The sequence below is a fragment of the Lepisosteus oculatus genome, chromosome 10, assembly GCF_040954835.1.
Source record: "Lepisosteus oculatus isolate fLepOcu1 chromosome 10, fLepOcu1.hap2, whole genome shotgun sequence".
Taxonomy (NCBI): domain Eukaryota; kingdom Metazoa; phylum Chordata; class Actinopteri; order Semionotiformes; family Lepisosteidae; genus Lepisosteus; species Lepisosteus oculatus.
Window position 1 is genome coordinate 9,466,658 of NC_090705.1, and position 21,047 is coordinate 9,487,704.

The 21,047-nt window shown below is 40.2% G+C and overlaps 1 protein-coding gene across 3 annotated transcripts in view; it reads left to right on the forward strand.

Moving 5' to 3' along the window:
- Positions 1 to 21,047, forward strand: part of ldlrad4a (low density lipoprotein receptor class A domain containing 4a) — a 90,414-nt gene that overhangs the window by 34,035 nt on the left and 35,332 nt on the right. For all 3 annotated transcript variants that reach the window (XM_015357988.2, XM_015357989.2, XM_015357991.2), the window contains exon 3: positions 8,370 to 8,510. In XM_015357988.2, the coding sequence (XP_015213474.2) occupies positions 8,370 to 8,510 (141 nt within the window). The remainder of the gene's footprint in view (positions 1 to 8,369; positions 8,511 to 21,047) is intronic.

Genomic DNA, 21,047 nt, shown 5'->3' on the forward strand with positions numbered 1-21,047 from the left:
AGAGGCATCCAACCCAACTTTAGTCATTCTTTAATCTAAACACTGGTGGCTATATTGTTGGTAATATAAATATGCTCATAAGAACCCTGCTGTCAAGTTACAATCCCATGCTCTTTTTTGTCCTGTTGAGCTGATTGCCTACAGCTGTTTGTTTTGTGTTCATGTTATTCAGACTTTGCAAGTAGACAATGAGAATTCCTACCTAATTGTGACTTTTGATTATTCTAAAATTATGCTAGTTGCGCAGGTCCTTTTGCTTTTGTGATTCTTTTGCCTCAAAGGGTGTCGGATTATAGCCTGCCTTAATATTGATCATTTGCTGATGTAAACGTCTAACCCCTTTATAGCAGAATATCGCATGAATGGAGGGATACTTGTTCAGCTGCCTCTGTCAGGCAGTCATCGCAGTTTGCCATTGATGATCCCTTCAAGTACAATTACAGGTGCTTAATGGGGTCTTAAAATGACCAGGGAATATATATATATATGCGACAGTAACATTTCATTCAGGAGTACATGTTAAAATCTGTTGCTAACTGTGTGTAACATTAAACATGTACTGGAATAATGTCTGTTTTTGTGGTGGAAGAGAGGCTGATATTGATATTTGTATGCACAGTGTAAGGGAAGGTGTGGTGAGGTAGAATTAATTCTTCAGTTTACTGTAGTTTAATGCTTCTAAACAGTCACTAATGAATTTTGAACGCTGGTGCCCAGGAAAACATCCAGATAATGGGAATTAACCTGCCACCTTCATAGTTTGTGAATTCTTACATAGAATTGCTGCTAGACCTAAGTGCACAAATTAACCTTTTTCAGAATAAAAACAGAGAATATTGGTTGATCACAAATATTCTTTTTTTTAATTTAGAATTGGCAGTTGACTTTTTTAACAGTCCATTCAGAATCAGGAATTTAATTTCTCATGCCCTTCACCATTGGACTCTTGAAACAACCTGTGGTGGGATATCATTTATGTATGCGTGTTCACCTTCTCTTGGCGAAACGTCTTGTCTTCATGCTATAGTTCAGACTAAGGACCTAAACCCCCCACAAGACAGAGTCTGTCCTGTAGGCACTCTTTGCTCTGTGGGCGACCTGAACATTTCCTTATTTTGTTGCACGTCTCCTGGTTCAGGATACACTCAGCAGATGAAACGGTGCCACAGACTCTCCTAGGCATAGTAAGGCAGCACTGTAGCTGGAAATAAAACTGGCTAAAGAACGTGCATTGTTAGTATTTTCTCCTCTTTGGGCCACTTTCCTATTGCTTGCCTTGTTTTCCTGTGATCTGGTTCTGTGGAACAGGGCCATCAGGTTGTCCAGTGAAACCAGCTTTCAGGAAGCTTCCACTTGACCATTGTTACGAATTTCGAAACTAATATTGAATGATGTATTATTTTCTGAAAGATTGGGAAAACTTGCAAGTCCAAAGAAAAATGTAAACAAAATCTAGCAATACCCCTTTACAGGTAGTTGTTCCTCCCTATAACCACCTCCTTTCCAGGTTTTGGTACTGTCCATGTTACTGTATACTAAATTTCTTTTGTAATTAACAAAATCATACTATGTGCTGTATGTACAGTGACACGATTGTTTTTCTTTATGGCCTTGAAATGGCAGGAAGTGAATACTGATGTCTGCAGTAAAGATATGTCCTTTGGCTACTGGAATGCTACCATCATTCCATGTGGCTGCTTACCAAAACTCACCATAGTTGTCATCCTGTCATATTTTGACATTGTAGTGAAAGCACAAACCTAAATCCTGAACAAGAAGAGGCTGGAATGTCTACTCATAAAACCCAGATGGGTGTAAGACTATACGTGTATAGTGCTCAACTAAAAGTTACTCAAAGCTTTAGAAGAATCAGTCTTTTTTTTGTGAGTTCTGGCGATGTGACTTCAGAGCCTTTTTGCAGGAATTTTTTAATCTTCTTGAGTTTGAGTCCATTTTAACTATAGTGCAAGATCAGCCAGCATTTCTTTTAAAAAAACAAATGTGCATCATCTGGAGGGAATCTGATATCCCAGACGATCTCTTGTTTTTTTTTTTCTTCTGATCCCTGTTAAAGTTTTGTGGTGACAGAGAATGGGTATTTACTGAAATCTTGCTGCAACACGACTAGGGAAGGACGAGTGCTGGCCGAGTTGTTGGGGAAAAGACGGCTCCAACGTTTTTTTTTATCAGAGCCTGAAGGTGGTTCTTCTCACTGGGGGAGAACATTCTCCTTTCCGTGTTGAATCTGCCACCTCAGCAAGTCTCAGACATGCTTAATTATCCTGGTTAAGCCTCGAGAGTACGAGAGCCGGGAAAGATGCTTGAATCCTTCATGCTCCACAAATGCATCTGCAGCAAATTTATTACAGAGCTCTGCAAAGCTGCAGCCTTTTTATCAGCAACTGGGGGCCTGGGGCTCAGACAGAAAGGAGGGGTGTGGGGTGATAATCACCCACAGCCGAGAAGGTTGTCATTGCGGGTTTGCTGGTGTATAAGTCAGACCCCTGCACTTTACCGCGGTGCAGCCTCCTGCCAGTGTTCCCTTGTGCTTTCATTCTGTGCCATTTTTTTAACTTGAAAATATCAGACTTACTATGAACTGGTTACTTTGGTTTTGACTCATTACTAAATTGATATAATTTATCTCCAGAGTACTTCAGCTAAGTCTGATTGAAAGGCCTTTCTGCCACTTCAGTTTCTTGACATGTCTGTGTGACATCATCGATGGGCGTCATCTGTGTGGATTTGCCGCAGTGCACTTGCAATTTTTTGTGCTTTCAAAGGTGTTGGTAACCCATTGTTCTTCATTAGAAGTGATAATGCCAAATGAATTGATCTCTGGTTTCTTCCAAGCATATCTGTTGTGTGGCTTTGTAATCTGTTGTATAAGGGTTTCTAGGTACACGAATTATGTCCAGTGTCAAACACCTGGTATTTGACTGCAGTACTGCTAAAAACTTTGGTTGTATGTCCACGTTTGTGTTCCTCTTTTCAATCATTTATAATCGCTAGGCCTGATGCAATTCAGTTTTCTTAGTCTATGTGATAGGTTCACTATTCATTATTTAAAGCATGTCAAGCATTCTAGAAAATCTATAGTTTATGAAGAATCCCTTAAAAACTCTCAATCGTCTCCGTCCTTTATAGACTCCCAATTACGGAGTGAACTGAAGCCAACTGTTTTTCTCCTTTGGCCAGTCACTGCACTTATTTGCCTTGCTTTCTTCTAAATGCAAAACCAACTTAACTCATGAATGTGTGCTTGGCAGGTTCAGTCAGATTGCTCTCTTGCTGCATCTCCTCGAGCACCTTCCCTGTCTGCGCCTCCATCCGTTTGTTACAGGGTCTGCGGTGCCTTGCACCAGCAGGAGCTACACACGGACGGCAGCGTTGTCCGTTTGCAAGTGGAGCAGATGGCATCCTCTGCTCTGTTTAGCCTGCCCCTCCTCAGCCATTACTGCTTCCCTTTCCTCTGCCTCGGATTAACAAGCAGCGCAGAGATGCTGGTCTCCATTAAAGGAGATGGGCTTTTGTTACTCGGCACTTTGCAGCTCCAGGGTGAGCAAGAGCCTGCTAGTCTGTCCGAGCAACTGAGGCCGCACTAATTGCCACTCAGAAGTGGGAGAGCTAGGCGGTTTTGAAAGAAATGGTCGTGCTGGTTTGTTCTTTGAATTGGATCTGTCTTTTTTTTTTTCTCCCCCACTCTGTCTAGACAAGTGAAGTACAAGCTGTTCTTGTTAGAAAAAAAAGTCTCGTGTTATTAGGTCCATTTGACTGGTAGGAATTGGTCTGGTAGTTGGGGGGGGGGAAGACCCTCAGGACGGCAGTGACATGCTGAGTGTAAAATGGATGTTTGGACATTTTAGGTAAAGATATGGATTTTCTCAATTTTGATTCTGTACTTTGGCATTATTTTAATTGCTCGTTAATGACTAGCCATGATATACTTGAGTGACCCTGTTGTGAAAGCACTAAATCACCTCATTAGTGAGTTGACTGGTGGGAGAAGTGTGGTGAAAATCAAGAAAGGATAACAAAAGGATGAAGATGTCCTGCTTACCAGGAGATCAATGCTTTTATGCCATCAGTATGTTGCAGGCGGAACTGTTGCCTTACATGTCCTCGTCCGCAATGGAGCAAATTCCTCTTTAGCAATGCATCAGATTGTTTGGTGTGGATCATCTCCAAGGGCATTAGTGATTGTGGGGCAGATGTGTAGAATTAGGCACAGATTATTGTGTACAACAGATGAATCAATGGAGAGGTCAAAGTGTCACGGTCTGGGCAAGAGTGTCTAGTCACTGCAGGACTCCACTTGTAGTGATTGATGGCAGTCTGACTGAATGACGCTACATTGATCACGTGCTGAGATCCCACTTGCTGCACACCCTGGCATGACAGCGTTCCAGCAGGACACCACATGTCCAGTGCCATTTGTGAAACAGCTTTCTTGCAAGATGAGTACATGTCAGTGATGATGTGGATGCCCTGCTTGCTGGGGAAATGCTATATGGTGTTGAGGGCTCTGAGCATTGAACGGGTACTTTCTTGTCTAGGCTTGATGAGAGGAATGTGACAAATCCCCAAATCTGGTTCCTTCTATGCACTGTAGATGTGCAGTTTGAATTTCTTCCAGCTTTGGTTTCACACACTTGTAGCTTGTTTTTACAGTAGCCCCCCTGTTTATCAGTCGTATTCATTTTGAATCTTGGTCATCATGAATTTCCCTGTCATGTCTGTTCAATAAAACATCGCTACTGGAAAAAGACTAATTCTCCTGGTAATTGTGTAGCCTTTTTTGTAGTTATAAAGTATCTGTTTCGTTTGATGCTCAGTATCTAGTTATCAGGGCTAAAATGCAATAAGGTATGGCATCTTTTATATTTATGAAAATTGAGTATCCATTTAGAATAGTACTCTGAGAGTTAGCTGCATACCCTTTTTTGGGGGAGAATTGGTTATTTGGGATTGGTTATTTCTTCTGGTCTCCTTTAATCAGTGTTCACTTTTTTATTTTGAACAAAAGTTTCCTGTCAAGTGAAATTGAAGTCAACTCGATGTAAATGCTTTTCAGGCAGACTGTTAGTGGCCTTGGAAGAAAATTATTTTTAAACATGTTCTTTCGTATTTCTCCAAGATAGCAAACATCTCACTGGTGGACTGGGAGTTCTGACTGGACAGAGGCTTTCTTTAAAGCAGTGTTATGTGCTCTCATACAAAATGTATACCACTGCGTATGTCTGTGCTGATCATGCTGACAACCTATCAGGGACTCCGGCCTGAAAGCTTGCAGTGCTGTCGAAATATCAAGAAAATAAATTCTGCTCAAATTACAGGACTGCTGTTGCCCATATAACCAAAAAAGTAACTGGTTATTGTGATTTGAGAAATAATTACAAGTGGCTAGATGCTGCTAACAATTAATTTCATTATTCAGATGAGATGATTTTTGATATGGTTGATTGGTGCTGTCTGAATATCCATGTGAAGCTGTATTTTTTTTTGCTCTATCTATTCCTGCTTAACAAGAACCTATATACTGTACATCTTCCCTTCTTAGTGCTTCTTGGACTAAAATTTGTGTTTTCTCAGCATTAACGCGTCATCCTACCTGTGCAGTAAATTGTGCCCTGTACAGCAGCAGACCCTAGTAAGTCCAGCCTTGGAGGGCCTTGCATCAGAGTGCCTCCTGTCCCCACTCCTTCAGCAGATTCCATTGCGGTCAGGGTGAAACTGCGTTTGCAGACAGCCGTGCTGCAAACTGCTGCAGTTGGCTACAATTTTAGGAGACGCTAGGGACACTGTGAGAGCAGTAGGGATTCGGAAAACCTTTGATATATGAACCAGTGGAAAGAGCAAACTGCCAAGACTTTGTTTATTAATTTCCCTTTGTGTCTGTGAGTGGGCTGCAGCACTGTTGAAGACGGTGTCATTAACAAGCATCATTACTGCTTTAATAAAACGCTGATGTATACTGAACTAATAGACATAAGGTACTGTGTATATATATATGTAAATGCTACTGATGTAAATGTTGCTCCTTTGTTTTATATAAATCTATGAAAAGATTATGCTTGGATATGCAAATTTATAGAAATGTTAATATGCAGATGTGCTGATACTGTTCGTTCTTCCATACAGAGTGGTGTGAAAGATGCAAGTGTTGTCACAGCATTCTTTGTGTCAAACGCATCTAGCAGGATGTCGCAGTCCTAATGGAAAAAAGACTGAATTGTGGGGTATTGCTTTGACTTTTTTAAACAAGGTGAATAAACAGCTCAATCCTAGTTCAGCGATGCTTTGCACTAGTGCTTCAGCTGCTTATTGAAAGGTATTGTACTGGAAATAAAGGAAATTAGAAACCCTTTTCAGATGGTCTAATATAAAAGTTCCATCTTTCCTCTTGGTAACTAATCTACACCACTGCTTTGACCAAACTGTTATTTTAGGGAGTTGGTTTTGGATGTGGTGTGATGTCCTTTCAAGTGCAACTTGACCTGAATAAATCAGGACCCCCCCCCCATGGAAAGATGTTACATCATAAGATAGGCTCTGAAACTTAGCCTGTTCAGTAGCTTAATGAAAATAGTGTTTTAATATGGGTATTAATGTTATAATACTGTACAAACATTTTCCAACAGAAGGAAAAATTTACTGAAATGCATCTGTTGGCTGTTATAGTTCTAGCAAAGCAAAATGTGAATAATTCCTGAATCAGATGTGTAATTGGCATTTTTTTTAGATAGCCCTGCAATTTAAAAACATGAGGAAGGTTCCAAGCAAGCAGTCTATGAATCTAAAATTTTATCCAGCTCTTCCGTGAACAAGCCCAGGGTTATGGCCCCAACCATATCGGAAAGCTTGTTCCTGTTCTGTCCTTAAAGAAATCCCCATTGGTTGCCATTACATCCTTATTTCATTACCAGTTTTGTACGCTTAGGATTTTATGTACTTGGATCATTTCCTTTAATTTAGCTTTGTTATAGGCTAAAGATATATTTAGCTCCTTTCACCCAACATCCCTAAAGACTAAGAAACATTGAACTTTCTCAGGGGTGTGATATCTGTTTGTGGTGTTGTGAACTAAAATGAGCCCCTTCAGAAGGAGTGCTTACTAGTACCATTGTAAAGTTTGAGTATAGCTTCCCTTGATTTAAATTCCACACTGCTGCCTTTTGTTGCTAGTGTTTATAATAAAGCGTCCTCTTTTGTTACATTGCTTCCCTATACACAGCGACGTCTACATTTACATGAGCACCCAGCTCACTTTGATGTATAGTTTCCTACTTTTGTCCATGGCCTTTTGATATTGCCTGGCCTCTGTTGCAATATGTTGCTCCCTGTTTCTGCATTATTTCCATATTTAATTCAATTTTTATCTATGCCATAAACTATTTATATAAATCAAAATTAGCAGAGGGACCTTGAACTGATCCCTGTGATACACCACTGGTCTAAATCTTCTCGGAGCTTATACCTTTTAAAATGTATGCTTTTTCCTCTCAGCCAATTCCTAATTCATCGTTGAGAATTAACAATGTTTCTTTAGTTTTATTAACCGTCTTGTTTGCTTTCCTAGTTGTAGTTCTAGCCTTTCTAAATCCTTTTTGTCTATTAAAATCTCATTGTTTTGAAGTTGTACTCAATTCTAGACATTATAACTATGCTCCTTGTGAAGGTCTCGGTATCATTCCCTTTAACCTGTGATACATATTTTGATGTATAATTTTCTGATCTTCCTATTCAACATTGAAATATCCTAGCAGAGTGTCTAACTCTTATTTCCTTGATTTCTGCTGAATGAGCTATTGGCTCCTAGTGATTGTATAAGTTTGGAGCTGCCCTAGCTTCTGTATAACAATGCATCAGTTTTTAAAGCTACCCAGTGCTGACAGTTCTTTCTTTAGCACTGGGAAAGTTGGCATCTTCCATTGTAGATATTGACCTTTTCCTTTGTCTTCTGGTGCAATCCCTTTAGCATTCTGATTTTGCGGTGTTATGTATTGCAGTATATCTTTTTGCCCACAATGTACAGCATGATTAATATTAAATTTAATCTTAGGCTACAAGCTGTCATTGAGATTAGAAAGTGGTCTTGGGGAAAAAAATGCCTTTGAGAAAGTTAGTGAACTTCATTCCATGTTTTATGAATTGGATAAAATTGTTCTATTCGTATAAATCTATTTTTGAACTTTTTTTAATGCAGGAAGGCTATATTCAAACCTGTTTTAGCTGGTCGATGGATTACAGATAACTGTTTAGATATGCGACTTTAAATAGTTGTTTAATCTAAAATGGAGCATGAGACCGACTTTATACTTTACAAAATTATAGGCTTCTAGGTCTTAAACTCTGTTTTTCTTTTCTAGAGTGCAAATTCCCCTGCACCAATGGCAAATGCTTGAATCTTGGCTCATTAATCTGCAATCAACTGAATGACTGTGGGGATAACAGCGACGAAGAGAATTGTCCAATGGTAACTCAGCACCCACCTCCTGGCATCTTCAACTGTGAGTAGAAGTAACACTGTCCTGTTTGGCTGAATTGTTCTTTTTAGTTTGGGTCATTTTTGTTTAGTCTCTAGCAGTTCCACTCGCATTAACAGATGTGTTTTAAAATATGGGGTAGATTTTTAATAAGATTATCAGTTTTGTGTATTTTTTTTTTTGGGGGGGGGGTGATTTTGCGGTGAAAGACTTTCAAGGATCCATCAGATAAAACTAGAAATCTTATGTATTAGCCAAGCTTTGTTTTACAATAGTAGTAAGCAAAACGCAAGTGCTTGGGGGCAGCTGTTATTTTATTTTCCACACACAGGTATAGATTTTAGGTCTTCAGTACAGATTGTATTGATCATAAAGGGAGAAAGTGACAGCATGCTCATGAGACAGCTTTATGCTTCATTCATAAGACAGGTAAACATCTGCCTCAAAACATGTCAGCATCCTCTGTATGTGATTTGAATAGCAAAGGAGTTTCATGTAGCCCTCTTTGGTGTGACCTTTGTGAGGTATGCCACACTTAAGAAATAAGTGTAAATGATGGGGACTTTCAGACTTGAGTTAGATCTTCACATATTTCTTTTTCTTGTTCTGACATGCAAGTTTTCACCTATATTAAATAGTCGCGATAATCATGATCCACACAAGAGTTGGTTTATTCTTTCATTTCAAAGTTTTTTTTTTTGTTTCTTTTGGAGTCTTGAGAAAGCACACATTGAATTAATCTAACGGCTACACCGAATATTCTTCATAGATGTCTGAGATCAGAAAGGACCCTTGGCTATTCTTCTGCGACCAGATTAAGTGGTTTTTACATCTTTAATCTTTTTTTTTGTTGTTGTGCTTGAGATCATTCCAAGTTCTCTGGAGTGCTTATTGCAGCAAGCCTTGGATGCAAATTGGGGCATGAAAGCACATTTCTGTTTTTCCAGCTAAACAGGATCAATGGGGAATGTAAAGGACAGTAAGAAGACATAAAGGCTGAATGCCGGAAAGCTTTGATGTTCTGAGGCTTTTGTTTCAAGAAGTTCGAGGACTCCCGAGAAAACTTTACAGCTGCAAATTAATTTCGTTGTCCTTTCACACCAGTCTCTGCAGCGTGCAGCATCCTCCCCCTCCCAAATACTTTATTAACATTTTGATTGCCCCTTTCTACCTCCTTTTCTTTTTTGCCATTGCAAATGATGTGCTGCGGGCCACTCGTTTCAGATGGAACATTTCCAGCATGGTACTTAAAATATTTAGCAGTCTAGTGCGAATGTTAATGAAAGTCTGGCACTGTTATTTTGAGAAACCTGTACAATGATTGTAATTTTCAGAGCTGGAATACTGATTCGCTGGTGCAGGGAGACGGGGAGAGAGAGAGGGAGAGAAAATGTTTCAATTCTAATCGAGTTTGCCATCTTCCCGGCTGTGCCAGACAGATGGATCATGAATACTGTCTAGACACTGTGCGCCTGAGTGAAGCCGCGGTCTCTGAGGACAAACAATGAGACGCTGGCTTAAGTAACAGGGAAGTCAGACTGCACTCTTCTCTGATCAAATAGCAATCAATGTTTCAGAGAGGATCTCTGGAAAAAGTCCTTTTATTATTGCAGAAAAGAGGTGAATCAGATCTGCAGGCCAACGTGTGTGCAATTTTAGTCTTTGCAGAAAAGCTCAGTGATGGCTTAATTGATCAGTACGACTTTTGGTGAATTTCACAGAAGTGTGAACCAGGTCATGTACTCTGTGTACATTACACCTGTTTTCAGGCCAGAAGAATAATGAATTTCATGCAGTTTACTATCTATGTTGTATGTTTTTTTTATAAGCCAATGACCTGGCTTCCCTGGAAACATTCAGATTAATAATGAACATTTTGTAAAAGATTCCTTGTGTTTTTTTTTGTAACTATAAAACAACAGGAGCAGTATTTTTGTGTGAATGCCTGGGCTGAATCGGTTACCAGTTTAACTCGTGATGTTAAGTTCAGTAGTGTGGCTCAGGAAACATGCAAGACAAGTTTGGGCATACCTAACTGTTCAGGTCGACTGGGAATATTCACACTGCAGACGGAAGACTAGTCACAGATACTCACCAGTACTTCCATCCAGCATTTTTGGTGCTGTTGAAAGAGCTGATAGTATTGTTGATCTGAAATTGTGAACAAAAGCTCTTGGAGAAATGGAGGCAGTAAAGTAGCAAGGAAAATTCCATGAATCGCATCTCCTCCTCTGATCTGTGGTGATCTACACATTCTTATCTGCATCCCAGAACGACAACCTTTTCCGTTCTCGGTTTGAAATGCAATATCATGTCTTGTGGTTTCAGAGCTGCGTTTTTGATAGGTGGCTAACCAAGTCTAAAAGGTGCATACAAAGCTGTTTGCACTGTTCCTAATAATGCAGCCATAATGTCATTTAGCTGTAGAATATGCAGATTTATAATTTAAAAAGGATTTACAGAAGGCAATATTAAATATTTCTGCTATTAAGATAAGATCACTTAATTGGCCATATACAATTTTTTGCATTAGGAATTTATTTTCGCATACCCCAGCTTGCTCTCCATGAGACGCACAGACAGGGAGAGAAGCTTGGGGTCAGAGCGCAGGGTCTGTACAGTGCCCCTGGAGCACTTGGGGTTAAGGGCCTTGCACAGGGGCCCAACGGAGTAGGATTTCTCTGCAGGCTGTGGGATTTGAACCAGCAACCTTCCAGCCACAGAGCCACCACTCTGCCCCTAATATGATTATAACATTACAATTACAACTTTTATGATATGTATTGTTCTTGATTGAAAAGGAGTTTGTCTTGGAAGTAATACATTTTTCGGTTTTTGAAATATTCAGTGGGTTTGCATTGCCCAAACCATATTTATGGTTTAAAGTACACATGATGGGTACTCAGTGCATGATCTGGGACTGTGAATAATATGCACTTTGTACATTATTAGTTGTGGAAATTTAGCTTTTTTGAAAGCTCTGCTAATCAGCCTCTTCAAAGAAATTAGATATAAACATCTCACAACCAGTCATGCAAGATCTGCCAAGCAGTCTTCTGTGGTTTCTTTCTGCGAGTGCAACAAGCAGAACTGGAATAATTTATGCCCTTTTTGATTATCCTTTATTTATCCAGGTAATTGTAATAGATCTCCACAGTGTTCAGAGTCAAAGTAATTTATCGCTAATATAGCAGTCCGACAGCAAATAAATCATGAACTCTGCTTATTTGGATGCACTGTAGAAACTTGTTTATATTGAAAATCTGCAGAACAGGTATTGTTGACTTTTCCTCATTGTGAATGTCCTTGCTGCATAGTGTTGAGTAACCTTGACTGCCCCAGAGCACTCCAGGGAAAGCTTGAGTATTTTGATTTAAACTGGTATTTGGTCATCGAGAGGGTAATTAGCTAGAGATCCTGAAGCCTGTTAAGGTCAAACATTGCTGCAGTTAGGTGCATTGCCATGTGACTTTGGAGTCGGTAAAACAGATACTGAATAAGCTGGGCACAACCATCTTTATGCCAAGCTGTTTAGCCAGGTTGTGCTATTGCAATGAGTCACCCGGCCTGTTGGTTAAAGACCCAGTGTCTCTGGGTGAGCTGCTGGTCTTTCCCCCTGAGCTCTCCCCCCATAAAAAGAGGATGGCATTGTGCACATCCTTCCATTTGAGTTGGTTAGACTCCAGCTCGTTCTGCTATTAACAGGGTTCTCTATTGGGAGTGGGCCCAGGTCAAAAGTGTATTTTATGTCAAATGCTTTTAGAAAATATTTAGAAACTTTTCATTTTCTTGTAATGCTTGTAATTGATAATTGGGATGTCTTTGGAAATGCATTTAGAAAGTATTGGCATACATTTAAAATACTCAAGCTGTAAATGCATGTTTTTAATTCATAATTTGGATAATCTGGAGGATTTTTGAGAAGTTTACCATATACTCACTAGTATTACAGTAGAACATTTCTGTAGAGGCAAGGATGGCTACAGAGGATGCTGGCACATGCAAGTACTTGGCAGCAGCTCTTCTTGGTGTTGGAAATGTGCTTCTGTGTGGTTTCCACTCTAGAGGGTCAGTAGTTGGTGGCTGTTGTAGGGTGAATATAAACTCTTCAATCTCCATGTTGATAGGAGAAAATTGAGTTTTTTGGTTGGTCCAGTGGACTTTGCGGTTGGTTTGGTGCGAGGCCATGCCCTGTTCTGCAGGTGAGGTATTTCACGAGATTATTGATGTATGAAGAAAATTGTTTGCTCGGTGGCATTGCACCATGCTAGTTTCTGTTCATAGACAGTAATGCGCTTGCCAGTTGCTTTTGACAAGCCTATAGAACAATGACTGATGTGGTTGGAAAGTCCTATGATGTACTGGACTGTGAGGTTGCCACAGGATGCAAGAGTTTTACACTATCCTTTCTTTGCATGAAAAATGTCATACTTCTCACGGGTGGATAGCTTCATCGGCATTGGGAACTTAATGAAAACTGAACCCAAACTAAAAACTATTTCATGGCCAGAGGTTGATCATTCTCCCCTGCAATAAGGTCCTTTGCAAAAGTTGCTATTGGGCAGGACATTGTTGGAGGCCTTGGTTATGGCTTTGTTGCGGTTACGTGCACATTTAAGCCATCTTTAATGGTGATGCATAGTTTGTGTGAGAAGCACCTTTCATGCTGGGGAAAGTAAACTCAGTGGAATCCAGACCTTCCTCCTCTTCAACCTCACTATTCTCTTCAGAGGCTGGGTCATCTGACAATTGATTTACATTGTAGTCTTCATATGCACATGCAAGTGATAAAACACATAAACTGGTGTCCTGTTTGCAAAGAGGTGGTTTTCCCTCAGGATTTTCTGATATGATGTAGTGATGTACAATCTTGAAAATCATGGCAGCTGCGAGATCCATTTGTGGTCACTCTTCTGATAGTCAGATTTTTGCTATATGCTTTTATACAAGTGAACAAATGGGAGATTCTCTCCATCGGGTGGGTACTCAGAAGGATTGATAGCCTGGATTGAATCTCAGGCAATCTGGGGTCAAAACAGAAAGCTGTTCAGTATACAATAGTCTTCTAAATATTCTGTTCAATTAGGTTGGTTAACTGGGACAGGTGAGCTCAATCACCTCATTAAGCAGGACTCTATTGGAGTGTGATTGAAACTATCACCAAAACTTCCCACCTGACCTCCTGATATGGGCGGAGACACGATCCAGCTCAAATCACTTGTACAGCTCATTTCAAAGTGGGCAAGCGTCCAGATGCTTTAAATGCCCGTCAAATTACTAATCAAAATTAAAGACTTAAATTCACACAATTAAGTACAGACATTTTGGGGTGCATCCTAATTCCTCAAAAGTCAGGGCAGGGTTTAAGGATATTGGTATGTGATTGGAAAACTTTTGAGAATGGCTTGAAATGGTATTTTAGTCATGGGAAGTATGTGAAAATGACTTCAGTACTGTTTGTTTGGTTTTTGCTTGAATCCCAATACTTCAAATATAACGAGTTGCTTCGGAGATGTCTTTGCAAATTGCGTTTTCAGACGCAAATACTTAAATACTCATGTGTTTGACCCAGGGCTGATGGGCGTCTCCAGGCCCACATTGATATGCAGATCTGCATATTTGCTGTCCAGTTTCACACTGCATTCAGGAGTGGCTAATTTCCATGTGTTTAAGGGATTATTTGGAGCAGACAATCCGAGGGAGATTGAATGAGCACCGGGTTTTTTTTCAGGCTCTCAGATCTCGTTATGAAGGAGGCCTAACGAAAGCGGCACGCTTTCAAGCACCTCTAATAGTTTTCTATTAGAGACCAGGTCAAAGCCCACACATCTCTTCCTAATAAAATGGACAAGGCAATTAAAACTGAAGGCAGCTGCGCCTGTTTAGCATTTGTTCAGTGTGTAGCGCTGCTTTGTCGTTAACAATCGCGCTTTGTGGTGCACTTGTCCAGTGCTAAAAATGCTGTGTGCCACAACATCTGTATCGTATCGTCTAAGTTCAGATTCTGAAGAGGCATCAGGGCCTTGCCAGCCAAGGAAAGCAGGTTCCTCTTGAAGACCAGAGGAGAACCATAAACCAGTGGCAACCTGAGAGTCCTAAAAGACTCAGTGCAAAAATTCACACTTGGGCAGAGAATTATCGTGGCTAGTTTTTTTCCTTGCCGAACAGTGTCTTATCCCCCCCACCCCCACCCCCCTTTGTACTGATATCTCTGCAGAAATGCATTCATCTCTACAATTACACAGCACGTATTTGGGATTTAGTGTAAATAAAGTGGCAAATAAAGGTTTTGATTAAACATTCTGATGGCTCTAGCATGTGAAACTCTGCCGTAGTGCACTGCCCTCTCCCCACTGCCTTCACATGCCAACGTGAGCTCATGCAATGCCAGGACAGCTTCTCCTTTCCTTGGGCATCAGTTTTCCCCTTCTTCTGGGTTTGCTTTAAACAGACCACTTAAGAAGTAAAATGTAATCAAATGGGAATGAGACGTTTAGGAGTGACTGGCTGTTTGGCATGGCACATGGTGTCCCAATGGTGACAACTGGTAAGATGCCTAGAGAAACTGAGGAGACAAGCCAAACAGTCCCCTGGTTTCACTTAACCACTGGTTAACCACAACCAGGCAGCTGTTTGGTTTGTCATTCTTGGACGCAAAAGAAAATATAAACAGCGTTTACTGCTCAATAAAATATGGAGGAGCCTGGCAAAGTATTCTTGCATGATTTATTTTTTTTTTGCAGCTAAGGAAAGCGGTGTTGTAACATTCTCAAAAGGAATGATTAATTTGCAAACTGCAAGAGCAGCATAAAGAGCTGTATATAAAAACCAATTGGAGAGATGTTTCCATTTTACTCAATCCAAGAACTATGAAGCCCTATATGACCTTTAAGACCTGTTCAGAGGATTATAGAGTGCATTGGACTTGCATAAAAAAAGTTTACAGACAAGGCTTGCCAGATACACAGTATAAAAGGAAATTGAGTACCTCCAAGAAAAGATAGGAAGGAATCTGAAAGTTTTTTTTTAAAAAAAAACCTTCATCCTCTTTCTCCTTGGGTCTCCACGGCCTTAGTTTGTTCTGTAATTTGTCTACCACACACGTTGTCCTATGTGACATCTTGGGCAGGAAACAGATAATTGAAAGAATACTGCGTTATAGAAAATTGGCTTTCTGTCAGTAACGCATTACTAATGTGTCCGTGGGGTGGGTCCCTGACAGAGGTAGGGAGGAGTACAGACATCTGTGGTGATTGTTCATTTCAGAAACGGCGCTGGGCTGGAGGAGAGAATATCCAGCAGCCCTCTTCTCTTCTCTCGCAGACAGCCCGTGGACTCACACCCCCTCCTTCCTTTTCTTTTTACTCAAGTCAGTTCCCTCTTGTGTGTTGAAGGTAATGAAGCTGCAGAGGCCATTAAAAGCTGGGAATTGACAGCTTTCGTTTGCCTTCCCTGCTTCTTATTTAGCTCCCAAGAAGATACCCCCCCCCCCCCCCCCCCCAAAGCAGAAGAAAGGGAGCACCACGAATGTTTCATGTTTCCAAACTGCTCCAACGTCCGGAGTTTCATTTTCCTAATTGGTTTGACTGAAAACCAATATTGACAGAAAAGAACGAATTAGTCAACTTGCAGGGTAGACCCATGCTTTGTCACTTATAACTGTATTATAAAATAGGCAACCTGGAGTGTTTTTGTCAATCAAGCAATTTTTCATAATACGATGTACTCGCTTTGTTTTCCTTCAGTGTCTCTTGTAGAAATTACAAAACTTGCCGTCAGTATTGGCAACTCGGCACAGCTCCGCGCCAGAGGTTCAGCTCCTTCTGCCTCGGTTTGGTGTTGAGGCATGACTGTCGCCCACAGCTTCATAAACCTGTCGGCTCCCGGGAGGCAGCGGGGATCATGGCGCCTGACATCAGCAGCTCTCACCCATCGATGTACCGCTGGAGCTGGAGTGGCACTAGTGCCCCAGGGCCTTCATCTGGGCAAACCCAGCGGCCCCTGTAGGACCCCTGATCACAAGTTGGCTGGAACCCACCACACCTGGGTCGCAGAGCTCACATGAGGGTTGGGCAAGTACTATACTGGTTGAGCCACACAGTAGGCCCTATTTAAAGATCCCTCCTTTCTTGTTGACTTGATCAAAAGCTCTGTTAGTTAGCAGTGAAATGCAGTTCTAAATTCAATTCAGTCATCTTGCAGATAAGTTCTACTCAGTGCCACACAGAGAAAGCTATTTATGGGGAAAGAGCTATAATTATGGAAGACTGACACCTAGCCATTTTCCAAACACTCTGGGGAGTAAGCTGCTCTAGTATTTTGTGACCACTTTTGTCTCTTGTTGCATTACCATGGAAAACAGGCATCAGTCAGAGCTATATGATGTTAATCTGAGTATAGGGACAGGAGATCTGCAGTCTATGCAAACATGACGTCTTTCCCAGCCTGTAAGAACTGTAATGCTTTCTGATTTGTAAAGTCTTTTTTCCTACCCTGTCTTTCAAATGAGTATTGGACAATGTGCAATGCTTACAATACATGCTTTTGTCTTGATGTTATTCTTCCAAGCATTTTAATGGTGCTTTTAGTACTTTATTTTATAGTTGGTTGTGGATCTGAAGTTTAAACTTTTTACATTTGTGATTCTTTAGTTTCCATTGTGATTACAATAGGATTTCACTATTGGTCAGTGTTAACATTCTTTTAATCTGTGCAATTAAATATTTGTGGTAACCCATCCAATTGAACACCTTTTCTGTAAAGCATATATTGTGAGAGAATTTGAAGCAGTGAGATTATATGTTATGACTTCCTTTGTTGCAGATCCTGTTGAAATCCTGTGTTTTGTCATTTACAATTTTGACTGACGACTTTCTGAAATTGCTGATGGAAAAAGTTGTGGGTTAAAACATTAGTAACAATTTTCTCAGGCCCAGTTGAAAAGCACTGTGCACACAGGTCTGGAAGCGGTCTTTTCCAAACTTCAGTGTTTGCATTTAGCCTGTTTTGGTTGAATGTTTTTTTAACAAGGTTGATGCAACTCCTCCTATGAATGGCAACATTCAATCTTTAAGAATACATATGAAAGTCAAATTTAAAAAAAGACAATACCCACTAAGGATGTGTATTGTAGAGTTACACTGTGCAGGATCCATTACAGCAGCAAATTCTTTTGTGATCCTGCAGTTGAGTGTTAAGGTTATGGCGAATTGAACATTGCAGTCTTTTCTTTCTGGTGTACTGTATATTTAAGGTCTTGATGACAGATATTGAAAAGAGACCCTGATGTGCTTCTCTTATCCCCTCTCGTTACAGTATAAAATCAATAGTCTTGCTGATTTTAGTCAATAGTCACTTGCTTAGCTTTGTCGGTGGATCTGTCGTGCTTTTGTCTTGTGGGTACTACACAGTTTTATTTTGCTTCAGCAGATAGTCTTAGGCCTGTATTATAACAGGACCTGCCACCTGCTAGTGGCATTTACAAATTCAGTTTGCCAGAAGTATTTTCCGAATGCCGGTTAAACTCCAGTGAAATACTGGATTTTTAATTGACAAGTGGAGATTGAGTTGGTTATGACATTCAGGTCTTGTTTTGTTGCTTTACTGCCTTATTGCATTAGAATTTGCTGGTCTATCATTATTCCTGTCATTGTACCATGAGACAGAATGACTGGAAAGACTTTGGGAGAGATTCAGGTGAGAGAAATTGATTCCACAGCATTAAATATATGTGCGCTTTATTCATCTCTTGGCCGGCTGAATCCTTAGTGTGCAAGATCCGCGTGACCTTTGTTGAGACAACAAATGCTAGTTTCTGAGCAACCAGACAATACCAGCTGCCTGCATTGGGAGAGAATGTGAGCTCCGTTGCCTTGTGCGAGATAGTGCTTTCTTTAATGTAAGCTGTTTTACCCTGTGTGGAGTTTGCATGTTCTCCATGTTCACATGGGTTTTTGCTGGGAGCATCATGATCCTCACGTCCCAAAGGTGTCCAGGTTAGGTATGATGGCTCCAAATTGTTCCCTGCCTGTAGGGGGTTTCAAAGGGCACTTTATCAGTGTGGGGGGTGGCATCGTTTCCAATGCAACTCATGCTTTCTGTGGTACCGTTGAGAAATAGAACCAAGTGAGCACACAAGGCCACATGGCCGTCTCCCAGTTGTGATGTTCTGCTACTTGACTGTGGACATTGATGTGGCCACTCTGCTTATGTGGTCCTTTCATGTTTGGGTTGTGGTTCTCAGTATTGGTCCTGGACTACCTGCGTTTGTGTTTTGTTCCAACTGGGCCTTCCAGCACCAGTGCTAATTGATGGAATGGATCTGCATGCTGGTTTAGATGTTTTTTTTTTGCACTCAGTCCTTGCTTTCAGAAATACTTCAGTAAAGCACATCTCGTTTTCAACAGTGTCTCTAATTAATGCAATTGCTTCTTAACTCGAGTGTGCTGCGTTATTTCTGACAAGTTTTTAGTTGATCAATTGATGAGCAGACACAGATGGACATGACTATTTGAGAACTTCCAGGGTTTTTTCCTGCTTATTATTCTATTTCACCTCTCACTTGGTTGAGAGCTGTCCTGCAACTCACTAATTAACACAATGGCAAATCTCATTTTTTAAACAGAAGGCAAGTTTTAAGACGGAAAATTTAAGGTGAGCCTTGAACTAAAACAAATTCCTGCAGTAATAGTTACTCAGAAACCGGGACTGAGAACCACTGCATTAGGGTGATGTAATGGGAAGAATGAAAAGGTATGCCCTCATTCACCACGTGATCATGGTGACAGTTTAATATGGTCTTTGAAAGAAAAATAACAACTACATTTCACCATCTTAAGTTTTTGTCCTCGTAAATCAGGCTATATCCAGAGTTCTGCTTGGGTTTGTGTATTGCCCGGTAAGTAAAGATGTTTGATCCTCGGAAAATTAAACCATTTGGATAAGGCTACTATTTTTTATTATAAAAGCTTAAAACAATCAGACATGGGGGGAAATGTGGTGAATCTTTTAAAGATTCAATCTTTTAAAAAAGCAGAAGGAATCGGTTATTCTAAACATTTTCGAACATGCAAATACCCCTGCAGTGAAGTCACCATTTTTGTTTGTTCATAAAGTACTTGGAGCCATCAAAACTGAGGTCCAGATCAGCCGTGATTGCATCTGTTGAGTTTTTGTAGAATGAGGGATGTTTGTTTTCCCGCTAGTCTTCATGCTGAGCCTGGGACAATCTTACTGCAGAACTTTTTTTTTTTGCTTTTGTTTCTTGGATGTACTGTATGTGCTTTCTCTTAGTCATCCAGATGCTTGACTAAAATGGAATATGACTGCAATAGCAGCTATAGGACAGACTGCCAAGTGTAGATAAATGCTTGAAAATGTGCTGAGACAGAGGTTTATAGTATTCTGTAAAATGCTGGAGGGTAAAAAAAAAACTGCTGGCGTCCAAGGAGATTGGTGAGGGCACCAGGAATAGTCAATCGGTAAGAGAAAATAAATGCCAGCACAAAGGAAGCTGTCAGTGATGCTTAGCCTTACAAAAAATCTCCCAATGTATAATTTACAATTGAGTATTAATGCCATTGATTTTTTTCTCTCATGTAATTCAGAAATATTGTAAGTGATGACTTCTGTATTGATGCAAAGATTCAGTATATTCATATACAACAATTTGTGAGCTCAGACTGGCTTGCTTCCACAAGATCTGCTGGTAGGTATGTTTAATATGAAGAAAAGGCACAATTTTAGTTTTGTAATGTATGTACACATTCCCTACTGAGTTCATCATTTGCAGTCCAGTTCTTAATTTAAATTAGATTTGTATGTTATCTAGTGGTAATAGATCACAATGAAGTAAAGATGTCATTTTTCATTATTGCAAAAATAAAGATAAGACTTAATCAGATCAAGTCTTTGTCCCACTTCCAGACACATTACTAAATGTATTATTAATATGGCTCCAAAAGTGGTTATGAGTAATCTCAAAATAGCTTTAATATACACAGTAAATATAAAGACAGCAATATATGAATTATGACTTTGCAGTCAGCAGACATGTGGACCGAACCTAGTGTGGCAATGTAATTTTAAAATTGTTTAATGCTACTTTTTTTTCTATGCAAAGAATGATCTGCAAATTACTGTGGCAGTGGCAGAGATGTTACAGTACATTATGTTTCTGGTTCTGTGCTCTGTCAGGAGGCACAAGGATGCACTAACTGTCTCTATGGGAACATTGCAAAGGACTGGGAGATTATAAAAAGACTTGGAGTCAGACAGTCATTAAGGACATCCTGAAGGGATTCTGTTTTAGCAAGAAAGAAAACTGCAAGTAGCTTTATAGTTGAGAGGTATATGAAGTTCTAGCATGTGGTGTGCAAAAACTGAAATTAGAGAGGGTCAGAAATGATAAAGACAGCATATTTTATACTAAAGGTTCAGGGATGTTGATTCATCTCCCACCCCCCAAAAGAATACAATTGATTTCCACAATCAAAGGCTCATTATAGAAAAGATTCTAACATTTCTTTCATAGAATGGATCTGTAATTTGTTTGCCTTGAAT